The 14106-nt window shown below is 41.2% G+C and overlaps 2 protein-coding genes across 2 annotated transcripts; both read left to right on the plus strand.

Moving 5' to 3' along the window:
- The first annotated feature begins 9637 nt into the window (after positions 1 to 9637).
- Positions 9638 to 10636, plus strand: LOC115397779 (C5a anaphylatoxin chemotactic receptor 1-like). Its single transcript, XM_030104237.1, has 2 exons — positions 9638 to 10500; positions 10594 to 10636. Exons 1-2 carry the CDS (start codon positions 9638 to 9640, stop codon positions 10634 to 10636), a joined length of 906 nt encoding a protein of 301 aa, XP_029960097.1.
- A 2221-nt stretch (positions 10637 to 12857) lies between these two features.
- LOC115397781 (G-protein coupled receptor 183-like) lies at positions 12858 to 13775 on the plus strand. The gene has a single exon (XM_030104238.1). It carries the CDS (start codon positions 12858 to 12860, stop codon positions 13773 to 13775), a length of 918 nt encoding a protein of 305 aa, XP_029960098.1.
- The last annotated feature ends 331 nt before the right edge of the window (positions 13776 to 14106 follow it).

The raw sequence follows: 14106 nt of genomic DNA on the forward strand, positions 1-14106 counted from the left end.
ATTGTGCAACCTGATGGTAAAAAGTGATTGTCGCATGTACAAACCTCCCACACGTTTTTAATCCCATCCCTCATGTGTTGTTTGTGGCCCCCCATTCAGCGCATGTCCACGTTATGGCTCAGTGCCAAAGCGCTCGTCTGACACTGTGTGGTTTCCTCGGAAACTGCATCTTCTGGGTGGATGTTCATTAAACCGAGTTGCGTAATTTTAGGGTCCGAAGGCACTCAGGATGTTTTCAGACTGATTTTTTTAACTGACACTAGTTTAAAGAGGGAACAGCATCTACTAAAGCAAAGCTGGACTAGATGCAAACTTCTAGGTTAGGGATTCTGAAACCTCAAAGATCAAATGGAAAGACGCACAATTTCAGCTTTGTTTTTTTTTAGGGATTAAATTTTAAATAATTCTACAGGAATAACCCCATTCATAAAAAAAAACAAAACAAAACAAAAAAAAAAAACTACACGATCATATTTCTTTTAAATAATTCATATTGTGGAGTCACTTTTTTTCTTAACATGACTTTATTCTGCAGAAATGTCAACATAATGAGAAATAACCAAGAACAAATCCAGTTAAAAAAAAAAAAAACAAAAAAACAAAACAATCAGCCGTCGGATTTGATGAGTCAGGCCAATTGAAAGTCATCCAAGACAGCAAAGAAAGAGTCGTCGGCGTTGTTTTACGCACCGCTGGCATCAACATCCTGCAAATAACGATCCAAGGTTTTTTATTTATAGGACCCGGTAACTGAATGCTTCGAGGGGCCAAGACGTCGATGATTCCTGCTTTGTCATGAAAAGAAAAGAGAAAAATACATCGGATTGCATTATTATTTTGGAGTCATCATGGCAGATACACATGAAGCTTCTGGGAGGCAAAGAAAAAAAAAGGCAGTAAATATGGAGAGGAAATTGCGAAGTTTATATCATGGTAAAATGTGGAATGGCAGAAAGTTGTGGGGGATAATTTAACAAATCATGAACGGAGTGAAGTGACCAGACAGGCAGCCTCTCACCTCCTCCTGCAGCAGGGTCTCCACACTTTGGTGAGCAGCGTGGCTCTGAGCGCAGAGCAGCCTCTGATGTACAGAAGGGGGGTCAGAGCAGCGTTAATTCTGGGCAGAATGCGGAGTGGGTCAGTGCCTTCATTCTTAAAGTTATAGCACGTTCTCCCAATGAAATTACAGGTGATGATATGGATGAATATTGGGAGCCAGGTCGCCAAGAAACACGCAGCCACCACCAGTATGAGATAGACGGAGGAGCGCTTGTTGTCCCTCTCCTCGGAGGGCGGCTCCCTCTCCAGCTGATACCTGGCGATGATGAACAGCTTGATGTTCAGCCCGATCATTATTATCACCGTGAAAATGTTGCCAATAAATGTACCAATGCCTGTGATCTTCTTGGCAATCCCGAGCGTGACCAGGTTGTTCATCGCCACGATCAGGAAAGCGTAAACCCAGTAAGCAACCACGACCCCCAGGGTCCTGTTTCGGGTCATGCGCTGCGCGTACTTGAAGGGGGCCACCACGGCGTGGTACCTGTCCGCCTGCGCGGCCAGGATGGCCATGTAAGACAAGCCCAAAAACGTGGGCGCAATGTAAAACGTTCTCGTCGGGGAATCATAGGTATCTCTTATGTCAAGAACTCCCACATAATAGTAGGACACGCCGCTGCAGATGTCGCTGAAGCAGGTGCTCAGCATGTACATGAAGCGGTTCTCGCCGCGCAGCGCCTTGTTCAGCATGATGGACAAAAACACAGACACGTTCAGGAAAAGGATGGTTGCAGCCAGAAAAATGCTAAAGAGGAATATCAACACATTTCCGAAACTATTGAGGGGTACGACAGGAGACAAGACCAGGCTGATGTTTCTCATCGGTGCGGAGAAGGTGCGCGCTTTGGTTCAGGGGCTCATTGCGCAGCGGAGACTCCCCGCAGAGCAGCTGTACCTGTACAGCCGAGGGCCTTCACGTCTCGCCAGACTTATATAGAGAGCACAGCCAAACTTACATGAGGAGTTTCTCCCTGAGAGTCTCTATTCCCCAGGACCACAGGCCAAGGATGGAGGTCAGCAGTCACTGAAATGCCAAGAAAAACAAATTACGAAATGATTAGGGTGCCATTTCAGCAGACTGATATTTTATCATCATCATATAGTCCCGTTAAAGTCTTTTTAAAGACTAAAATGCAGTTTTGTTGTTTTTTTTTTTTTGTGTTATGACTTTGAGATGTGATTCACATGGCAGCCCTTTTAGGCTCTGCAGCACATGACAATGTTACTTTCAATAGAATATTGTGTTAATCATATAGTTTAGACATTTTTTTTTAAATTGCATAAGAACTTTGAAAGTAAATTGTGTTTCAGTCAGATTTTATATTTGCACATTGTTCGTTCAATTTGCAGCTTTAATCTACAAGAAGACATCATTGTTGTTTGGTGTTTTTGGGGACCAGTCTCTCTTCGCCTTCAGTCTTGTGTACAGAAATTCTGTCATTTTGCTTATCAGTGCTGGGCAAGTAACTTTTAAAAGAAATCTGTGAAAAATTTTTTTAAAAGGTAATTAGTTATGTTCATTTCTTCAACTGAGTTACAGTATTTTAAGAGTAGCTAACTAATGAGGCAAAGTAACTATGGCATTACTTGAAAAAACGTGTTTAATATGTAAAATAATTTGAATTCCCTCTTAAAGGAACTATATGACGCATTTTCAATTATTTATTAAAAAACTGAATATATGATTAATTAAATAAATCGAATGAATTACAAACAGGAAACGTTAATCTAAATCATTCAAATGATGCTTTGTGATGGGACAAGAAGCCAACTTTCTCCCTAAGTAGAAGGATAATAAAACAATAGATGTCTGTACTTCCATGAAAGCTGCCTTTGAATGATCAGGGTCTCTCTATGGCTGTAGCTCTGTCGTCTCATGTGACACACATCTGATGACTCTTTTGAAATCTTCCTGACAGGAGTTTGCAACAATGTATCGGATTTAAATGACGTCACCATCTAGTGTTGACCAGCGATACAACTGAGCAGCTATGCTAATTAGACGATGACGTCACTAGAACGTCCTAGGCGAGGAGTTTGCAACAATGTATCGGTTTGAAAGCAACGTTGTATTTTTTTAAAGCACAATAAAGTGCTTTTTTTTCTGCAACAGACTGGTGACCAGAGTATACCCCAATTTCACCAAAAGCAGCTGTTATTAATTGGTTCCAGTGCCCTGTGACCCTGAATAGGACAAAGCAGCTAAGAAAATGGATGGATGGATGGATGAATGGATGAATGGATATTTAATTTGATTAATAAGCATTTAATGTAATTTTTATCATGATTTAGTATAAAACTCTCATTTAAATTATGATGACATTGTAATATGTAGCCTATAACACAACTCAGCATTCAATTCAGTTCAGCTTTATTTAAATAGTGCCAAGTACTGCCCAACCATTCCTAGAAACTTTAAAGGAAGGGGGCAGCCCCAGCTCCACACAGGTTCAGTGAGACACAGGTTCGGGATAGGAGTGATGGTCGACAGATAAGAATTGGCAATAAAAAAAGGATTATTTTTTCTCTATCAACAGAAAATCATGCTTAACAGAACATCTTGTCTAAAACAGAGGAGATGCAAAACGTAGGTTACATTTTAATGATCTCCTTTCCTGTTCGTTTGTACAGGAAAAATCATAAACCACTGGTGCACTAAACATGTATACTTCAGTAATTTTTAATTTTCTTCTATGAGTGGGTGTTAACATACACACAGACACACACACACACACATACATACACACACACACACACACTCAGCAACAAAACCACTAGTATTGCCTACCACCAGAGTATGTTTGTTTCAACAAACATGGCAAAAGCCATTCTCACAGATATTGAATGAAAATCTTATCTGAATTTATCTGTAAAGGCCAAATTATCAGTCCGGCCCATATCTAAATATTTTTTATACATATCAAGGCTGGAGTTAGGTTGTGAGAAAAAAAATCTTATTTGTTGTGGTTTTCTGAGTCTTCAGGTCATTTCCTTGATCATGAATTAAAAGGTCTTGCTTTGGATGTGGTAAAGCTTTATTGTAGACAAGCAACACGTTGTTGAAGCATGTGAGAGATCTGTCAGGATTATTGCTTTTTAAGCAGTCTCTTATACATCAATGAGTGATAGAGCCTGGTTTTTTACATCCTCCAATTGACTCTGCTCCACATAACAGAAATGATCAGGTGACATTCTCACTTGTTAATGAAACTTTTTCAAATATCAATGAGAAAACTCTTAGCGTGTTGAACTGGCCACATCTACCTGCAACACACATCGGCCTCGATGCTGCCCAGGTAAACAGACACACAAAACGTCTCTTCTAAACAGTTTATATGCAGCGTTTTAAAGAGAACTGAAAGTTTTTACAAGTACAACTGTTGGTGCATTGCTTAATTTGTACTCAGTCACATATAAGTGACATGACTGGGAAAAAAAATCAAATAAAAGTGCAAAGTACAATTCTTAAAAGAGTGCAAAGATTTACTGCAAAGTTTTTACAAGCAGTTACTTTTTAACTTCAAATCCATGTTTAAAATATCCTGAACCTGATGAACTTCCCACATGTTGACTGGAGCACCTGCAGGCTGTCTCTCTTCTCTCTGCGGTGACAGAACAGTGTTCATCTTGATATTAAATCTGCAGTTGTTCAGGTTTTGAGTTGGATTCTGCCAAGGTTGTACTTCGCCTTCTGTCTTGTTCATGATCTTCATGATTTTGGAAGGCTAAAAGGTGGCGTCTCTGCTTTTGGATGACGTTCTTTTGGCACTATGACATGAGACGCTCTATCACTGAGCCACTGTGCGTTAACAGCTAAAGTCTGAGTCCATGGGCACATGGTGATGGGAAGAGGGGTTGTGACATTGGACAGACCGGCCTGCTGAGAGGAGTGCAGTGCAGCAAAGAAAAGCTTTTTTCTAACAGTCGTTCTTTATCCCCACTCTCACTGTTGGCTGTGAAGTCTGGGCCATGACCTAAAGAATGAGATTTGCAGATTCAAGTGGCTGAAATGGATTTACTTCTAGGGTGGTGGGCCTCACTCTGCGTGATTAGAGTGAGAAGTTCAACCATCCAGGAAAAGAGTCAAAGTAGAGCCGCTATATGTTGATGTGAGCCAGTTGAGGTGGTTCAGGGAATGAGGATGAGTCCTGCTCTCTGTGTCCAAATGGGAGGCCTGGTGTTTGAAAGTCATGGTGGACAGTCTGCGCTTCGTTACTCTTAATCAGAGGTTTTTAATTGTTTGGGATGCAAATCAAGAAAAATGTTCAACTTTTCCAAATCATTTAATTGAAATTGGGAGCAGTTTGAACCTGAGAGAGCTGAATAGAATATTGAAATGTGTCATAACACACACACACACACACACACACACACACACACACACACACACACACACACACACACACACACACACACACACTCAATCCATCATCAGAATGAAGATAGGGAAATAATTCTTCATTGCTCAATTGGCTACATGAAAAATAAGCCCTTCATTTCAGTAATTACAGTATCTTTTAACAGAGTAGGTGATTTCATGCACAATTTTTGTGATAAATAGATCTATTTTCAAAAAAGTGCAGAAGACACTTCAGTTTTGATGGCTTTATTCTTTCATATGCTAACACCTCACTGCATAAAACCTATGTTGTCCTCCATTGTACTAAATGCGATTAAATCTTATTCTGCATCACATCTGCATAGCAAATTTTGTTGATCTTAACAAATGGTCTGAAAATAGGGGTTGTCAAATCACACCACAAAGCACTGTCTCCACAAAGGTGTTTGGAAAGCTTTTTCCTGTCCAGGCAATTCCCCTTAACCCACCAGACAATACACTTGTGGACATAAACCGCCTGTTGAGAATCACTGCTCTAAATAATGCCACAAAAAAAAAAAAACCCCACTTGGACCATTCTTTATTTTATCTCTTGTTTCTTTGTCCAGAGACCATACTGTTGTTATTATTATGCAAAACATTAGATGGATGGATAATGGATGATAAACAATGGATGATGGATGGATATCATATTTTTTCAGACATTGAAGTAAACTAAAATTAAACTATGGTTATTTGCCTTGTGAACAGTATGTAAATATAAAGCACTTTTTTTCTTTGAGAAGATTACAGTTGCTGTCTTCAAAAATGCAACATTTTTTGGTCTCTATTTTTGCCATTATTGTAAGTTTGAATATTATTTTATCAAATCTGACATACTGTGCTACGGTTCAAAGCTTACCTATGAGGTGTGTGTAAGACTTTTTTAATCAAGTCCTACACTTGCATATATTGTTTCTTCCTGTCTATCAGTAAGCAATGTGTCCATATAAAGTCATGTCGGAAGCATGAAAGCAACCTGAATATTTTTTTTTTTTTACATTTTACCTCTGAAGTAGCTGTTTAAAATTCAGCAGACAATAGAAATGAGGAGCTGCTGACCTGTGAGCTGCTAGAATGAGTTTCGTGTCCTTATCTCTGAAACTGAGGTGAGACAAAAGTGGGATACCTTTGAAAGCCAGTGGATTCTCTCTCATTGACATTATAACCAAACTATCATGGCCTGCTTCAGTCACAAACAACAACAAAAAAACTCTCCGAAACACAATCACTTGTGAGGTTTTGAACTGATGTGGTTATGAGAGGAAGAAAGGCAGGAGTGAACAGTTTGATGTGCTTCAAACAGTTAAACTTAGAGAAGGAGAAAAACCAATAACAACCACGGTGTCACAACAGCACAAAGACAACACATCAGGTATTAGATTTCACACTGTTTGCCATTAAATTATTTCATTCTGAGTATGAGGACAGCAAATTTATCTTTCAAAAAGTTGAAACAGTGGAACACCGTAGAGACAATAATAATAGTTATACTAAGTTTTTTTGGCAGGTGGTCAGTAATATCAATGAGTATGAATAAGTATGAAAACATTTTTGCAGAAGGTGAAACTAGTCAGATCCTCAGTGGCTCAGTGCCAAAGCGCTCTCCTGACACAGTGTGGCTGAAGAGAAAACTGCATCCTCTCACCTCAGCAAAATCCGCAGTGTTTACAGCAGACTCAAGACTCACATTACGCATTTACTTTACTTAAAAAGTGCTTTATTATTATTAAAGTTTTTCGTTTATCATAATTCATTGTATTATAACTGAATTGATTTATTTTGAAATATTTTCTGACGCCTTTATAATAATTCATTAAGTATTTTTTGGGAAGCAGTTGGCATGACAAACCACTTGTGAGATCAATTAAACGAAAACAGGGAAGAAAGGAAACGGTAAAGTCTGAAAACGCATTTCATTTGTTGATCCATGTTCTCTGAACTGATTTCATTATCTCCATTTAAGAAATTGTTTCTGAAGAGTTAGAGAGCAAAAACTGTAGTTCTATCAAGAGTTTGAAACCTGGAGAAGAAAGTGAAAAGTATGCGCCATGATCATTCAAAACAAAGCAAAAACGGGGAAAAAAAAAATAACTTCAGAGTGAAGTGACCAGACAGGCAGCCTCTCACCTCCTCCTGCAGCAGGGTCTCCACACTTTGGTGAGCAGCGTGGCTCTGAGCGCAGAGCAGCCTCTGATGTACAGAAGGGGGGTCAGAGCAGCGTTAATTCTGGGCAGAATGCGGAGTGGGTCAGTGCCTTCATTCCTAAAGTTATAGCACGTTCTCCCCACGAAATTACAAGCCGTGATATGGGTGAATATTGGGAGCCAGGTCCCTAAGAAAAACGCGGCCACCACCAGTATGAGATAGACGGAGGAGCGCTTGCTGTCCCTCTCCTCGGAGGGCGGCTCCCTCTCCAGCTGATACCTGGCGATGATGAACAGCTTGATGTTGAGGCCCATCATGATCACCACCGTCAGGATGTTCCCAATAAATGTACCGATGCTCGTGATCTTCCTGGCCACCCCGAGCGTGACCAGGTTATGCAAAGCCACGATCATGAAAGCGTAAACCCAGTAAGCAACCACGACCACCAGGGTCCTGTTCCGGGTCATGCGCCGCGCGTACTTGAAGGGGGCCACCACGGCGTGGTACCTGTCCGCCTGCGCGGCCAGGATGGCCATGAAAGACAAGCCCAAAAAAGTAGGGACAACGTAAAATGTCGTGGTGGGTGAGTCGAATGTGTCTCTTATGTCAAGAACTCCCACATAGTAGTAAGACACGCCGCTGCAGATGTCGCTGAAGCACGTGCTCAGCATGTACATGAAGCGGTTCTCGCCGCGCAGCGCCTCGTTCAGCAGGATGGACAGGAACACAGACGCGTTGAAGAAGATGATGGCTGCAGCCAGAAGAATGCTGAAAAGGAACATCAACACATTGCCGAAACTATTGAGGGGGAGTACAGGAGACAGGAGCTGGCTGAAGTTTCTCATCGGTGCGGAGAACACACGTGAGCGGGAGCGCTCCTCGTTGCGCAGTGAGGATTTATGTAGAGATGAGACAGTCAGTGTTGGAAAACTTTGCCCCGAGTGTTTTCAATCCCCGTGGATCGATACCCCCTGATAGAACATGGCAAAGGGTCAACATCTCATCAAAACAGTAAAGAAAATAAATGACAGTTTAAGAGGAACATAGGATTTAATGATTTTAATCTGTCTCTTAAGAAATATGTACATTTAATAATGTACACATTTTTTCAAAGTGGTGTTTCCTCATAATACATGTTGAATTTAGGCCTGTGTGGTTGAGGTTGAGGCCTCCTTCCAAACTTTTTGGAATGTGAATTGAAATGAGAATGAATATCATTTTAAGAGATTTTCAAGCTTGGAAAGCCTGAGATTTAAATCTCTGCACACACTAAGCTCCCTGCTGGACACATAGCCCAGTTAACATACTTTTAAATAGGATAAGACAAATAAAAGATAGTAGAATGCAATTTACTGTCTCATTGGCTTGCATTCATCAAAACATGTAGGCTTCACTCACATCACAAATAATTGCCCAGACCTGCAGTCTGTAACCTTTATGGCCAAATTTGCTGTTTCTGTCACTTTTCACAAAAATACAATTTGTCTGCTTCAGCAATATGTTTAATCTTTAAAATGAGAATGTTTTTTCACATTCTAGCTGGTAAATAATATTTTTTAGTTATCTCTGTTTCCAGCTGTTTTATATATTTGAGCTATTTAGCCATCCATGTGTTTTTAGCTGTTCTATCTGCCCTCAGAGTTTTGACTCTTTTGGTCAGTGTTTTCCTGTTTCAGTGGTTTCTAGCAATTTTAGCTTTCTGGGTTAATTTTCTGCTTTAGTTTGTCTTGTGGTTTTAGGTTGAATTGGGTGGCACAGCTTCCAACAGGAAACCAATATCAAGTAAAAATGGCCTAATATTGGTGAAATTTAACACACATAATTTCAAATCATAAATAAATTAAAATAGATCAGGTTTCCGCAATTCCAAACTCAGTTTGCAAAACTGAATTAAAAAAAAAATATGTGTGAACACAGTGTACTTATGCTGTAATCGACTCAATCGCCCACTGATTGACACGCATCACCTGCTTCTCCTGGATTTGCGCCCCAGAGATTTCCCTCACTCCTCTATAAGGATGCTGAAGGCTCGTGCTCTCTCTGAGCTTCAGGATGCTCCCCAACGCCACCGTCCCTCTGTCTGTGGATTTCGACACTCCGGGGGACTTTCTCATCTTCATCTTCCACATCCTGTTCGCCACCAGCGCCGTGCTGGTGGCCGGCTCCGTGGTGATCGCGATCTCCTGCACCCGCGCCCTCCGGGGCCAGAACCGCTTCATCTTCATGCTGAACACCAGCATCAGCGACACTCTGACCGGCTTTTCTGTCTACTACCTGGGCCTCTTCGACGTCCAGGAGGGCTACCCCTCCAGGAACGGCACGTTCTACATCTTGCCTTCGTTTCTGGGTGTTAACGTGTTGACCTTCCTCTTTGCTCAGTTTGACCGCTACTTCGCGGTGTGCCACCCTTTCTTCTACAACCGCTACATCAGCAGATCTGTAGTCATCGGCATCTGTGCGTTCTGCTGGGTTTACACATACGCCATCCTCACGGCGCAAAACATGGTGCCCATCTCCAAGGCGGCTCAAATCAACGCGTTCGGCGTGATGACGCTGCAAATTATAGTTTTTGTAAAAGTGCTCATGACTATCAAACTGTACATCATCGCCAGAAACCACCTGGTGAGAGAGGCGCCGAGCGCGGAGAGGGACAGCAAGAACGAGTCGCTGCGCATCATTGTGTTCGTGGTGATTTTCTTCCTGGCTCTGTGGTGCCCTTCTTTTGTCAATATCATTGTGAGACAGCTGACGAGGAAAGGCCTCAGGTTCCGGAATGAAGCCACGAACCTGTTCGCCATCATGGCGCGTCTGAACGCGCTGGTCACCCCGGCGGTGTACATCTGGGGCAGCCCGGCGCTGCGCGCGGCCGTGTGGGCGACGGTGTGGTGGAGGCTCTGCCCCAGCCGCAGGGCGAGGTAAGAGAGAATCAAGGAGAAAATGTTTGCCATTATGACAAGACTGCAGAATTGCGGGAATGCTGTAATAATCTTCCTTCCTCTGTGTTGCAGAGTTGGTTTCCACGTGAATGGAGTGACAAGGAAACTGCCGTGAAGCTGCTCAGGCAGGGGTCATCACAGGATGTGAGAGAAATGTCGAATTTTCAGTCACAGATGAGTTTTGACTGAAACAAAAACACACGAGTTGTGTTATAAGCAGTGAAGTTCGGACTGTTTAAAGGACAACTGTTTGACTATTTGCATTTCAAAGCCATGATGTTTTCCTACACTTCTCTCACTTTTTCCTTTAAATATTTTTATTTGAATTGAGCTTTTTAATATAGTTTCTGACACATTTACACTTTTTGGTTTCACGGCCTTGCATTTTGGAGACTTCATGATGTTTTAATATTCATGAATTAACCCACAACATGGGGATTTTACAGTGTCAAATTCTTGGTAAGTTTATTTGCATACCTGCTTCCAAGCAACGTCCTGATCTGAAATACAATGTTATTTGAGATAACCACTGAATTTATTGTGGGGCCTTTTGACGCGCCGAAGTGAAGTAGTGCGTTTGAACATGTTTACTGTGATCTGGACTTCACCATCAAACGGATCAAACTGCTAATATAATGTTTATAATAAAACCCAATCCGCTTTTATATCAATGGTTTTTCTGAAATTTAATTTTATTTCTAATTCATTACAGGTGAACTCTGCTGAATAAACATTAAGTTAGATGGATTATGTGGCACTGATTGTGTGTTTTTATGCTTCAAAACTGAATGTTGATGATACTTACTTGTGATACTAAAGTTCTTGTGATTATGATGAAGGAAATGATAAAGTAACCACCTCATAATAATGTAACGATGGCAGAGGGAAATGAAACGTTCTTTACAAATATATTAACTTCACAATAAAATCAACACGAAGACGCAAATAAACAGAAATGTCTTGAGGAATTACATGCTTCATGTCCACTTATTAGTCCACATCAGATGTTCGAGGTCCCTTCACTCTCTTCAGCAACTTTATTCATTTTTTACATGAAGTCTTAAAGAGCAAGTCGCGCAATTACGCATGCATGTGCGCATATCCGTTGAGCCAACATTACTTTAATTCCGTTATGTTTTGACCTTGATAGTCCAGCAGATATCATCCGCACTGTAATGGCAAACCTCCGTGGTCTGCGGGGTTATTAACACCCGCGCTCTTTCGGCGCAAAAAAATCTGCTGCTCCAGGGGCGCAAAAGCTGGTCACGATGTGGAAAAGAAATACAAAGTATCTATAAAATAGGCTAAGGAAAACAAATGTTTTCTTTTTTTAAATGGTGGCGTGATCTTCACACAATTTTCATTATTTTGGCTTGACTCAATTGAAACTGAGCCCTGAAAGAGGCCTGGTGTGGCCTCTGAAATGTAAATATCTAATTTAAATGTTGGCAATAAATTCTACATTTTCGGACCGAATGAACGTTCACAGTCTCTACAAAGAAAAACATGTGATCGTGATGTTGAACTTAATAATAGTAGTAGTAATAATAATAATAATAATAATAATAATAATAATAATAATAATAATAATAACAACTTTGGACTTGAAAATAGATTTTTTTTTACATTTTCGCGATGGTTCAGAAGTTTTGAAAACATATTGTGATGAAATATAAACACTGCAATGAGTCGATCTTCAAGTGTGACGTGATATAATACTCTCATTGATAATATTGTTCTCAAATAAATTTCTCATTCGATTAACGCTGATTTAAACTCAAACGTATGTGTAGAATACGCTTTGATCTATTCCAGATTTTGAATTTAGACCCTTTTCAATGATATTCAAATGATGAGTATTTTACATTTTGAAATTCACTCTTTTCAAACACAAGGACATTTTATTCTTTTTTTAATTAACATTGGGGTTTCTGCACAGCGTGGACTTATAAAACAGGAATATTTCTAATTCAAATACGAAACCAAACAAAGGTTCAGTGAGTTTAATGGTGGATGAATCATCGTTAAAGTTCTTATTTGAAAGTTAGTGGGCAAGGTTACTTTTCAGTTTGTCTTTCTGTTAAAATCAAGGTACCTTTTATTAGTTTGTTATGTTAAATTAATGTCCGATAGTCGTGGTTGCGTCATGCGCTGAGCCTCATGGGGGCTCAGTTAGAATTGGTGGAAGGCCAAACCTGCAGGACTGGTAAAACAACAACATTTATTATTCAAGTATAGTGATTGGACGCCGTTTAACACCGCTGCCTCCTCCCATGCGCCCTATATCCTTCTTCCCAGTGTGTCCACTTCACATCCCCTCTCTGCGCGCTCCCAGCATGACCCTCTTGGTCAACTTCACTATGGTCCCTCTCTGTGTCGACTTCGACAGTCCAGAAGATTTTCTCATTTTCATTTTCCACCTCTTATGGGGGATCGGCACCGTGCTGGTGGCCGGCTCTGTGGTCTGCGGCATCCTTAACACCCGCGCGCTTTTGGCGCAACACCGCTTCCTGTTCATGTTGAACACGAGTGTTTCGGACACTCTGACAGGCTGCGCAATTTTCTACCAATTTTTATTCGATGTCAAGACTGGCTTTCCGTCCAGAAATGGTACATATTACATCGTGCCTTCGCTCCTCGGCGTGAATATGATGACTTTTTTATTCGCCCAGATTGACCGCTACTTCGCCGTGTGCCATCCTTTCTTCTACGGTCGTTTCATCAGTGCGTGGTTCATTGTGTGCCTCAACCTTTACAGCTGGGTGCATGTTTACGCGCAGCTGCTCATACAAAATATGGTGCCTCTGTCCCTGGCCATAGAGATCGGAGTGTTTAGCAGAGTCAGTCTGATGGGGATCGTTGCGACCAAAATCAGTATGACCATCAAGCTGCTCTTCGTGGCCAGATTCCAGCTGCTGAGAGAGCCTCCGAGCCCGGAGAGGGACAGCAAGAAAGAGTCCCTCTTCATTATAATAATAGTGGTCTTGTTCTTTCTGATTCTGTTTTTTCCCGCTGTGCTTTATACAATCCTTTCATGGGTGACGGGGAAATACATCAGCTTTAGAAATGACGCAGTGAACCCGCTCAGGATCTTGTCCCGGAGTAACGCTCTGTGCACCCCGTCCCTCTATCTGTGGGGGAGCCCCGCTCTCAGAGCCGCAGTGTGGAGGACAGTGTGGGGGAAAATCTGCTGCTCCAGGGGACACAAGAGGCTGGTCACCGTTCAGCTGAAGAGGAGATCCGATTGTGTTTAAATTGACTATATACAGGATATTATATCTATTGTGTCCACATTGTGTTATCATTTGTTTTGCCGGTACACAGCAACACAAAGTGAGCCTGAACAAAAGACAACGTGTTTTTTTTTTTCTCATCAAGTGAAAAGGTGTGAAGGAGAGGAGACCTGCCATATCATCTCAGCCAGGATTATACTCAAAAACGTGAAAGTGCATAAATTGTCAATAATCAATTGTCACTTGTCAACAATTACGCATGTTTTATGGAAAAAATACTCTGAATTTAAAAAAAAAAAAAAGCAATACTGGTTTTCTTGAAGATAAGAAATGATTTCAACAGTGATTTCAT

This window comes from Salarias fasciatus, chromosome 12, assembly GCF_902148845.1.
Source record: "Salarias fasciatus chromosome 12, fSalaFa1.1, whole genome shotgun sequence".
In the NCBI taxonomy this organism is placed as follows: domain Eukaryota; kingdom Metazoa; phylum Chordata; class Actinopteri; order Blenniiformes; family Blenniidae; genus Salarias; species Salarias fasciatus.

Coding starts and splice junctions, on each gene's coding strand:
- LOC115397781 (XM_030104238.1), top strand. CDS start 12,858: ATGACCCTCTTGGTCAACTTCACTATGGTCCCTCTCTGTGTCGACTTC.
- LOC115397779 (XM_030104237.1), top strand. CDS start 9,638: ATGCTCCCCAACGCCACCGTCCCTCTGTCTGTGGATTTCGACACTCCG. Junction 10,501..10,593: donor TGCCCCAGCCGCAGGGCGAG/GTAAGAGAGAAT, acceptor TCTGTGTTGCAG/AGTTGGTTTCCACGTGAATG.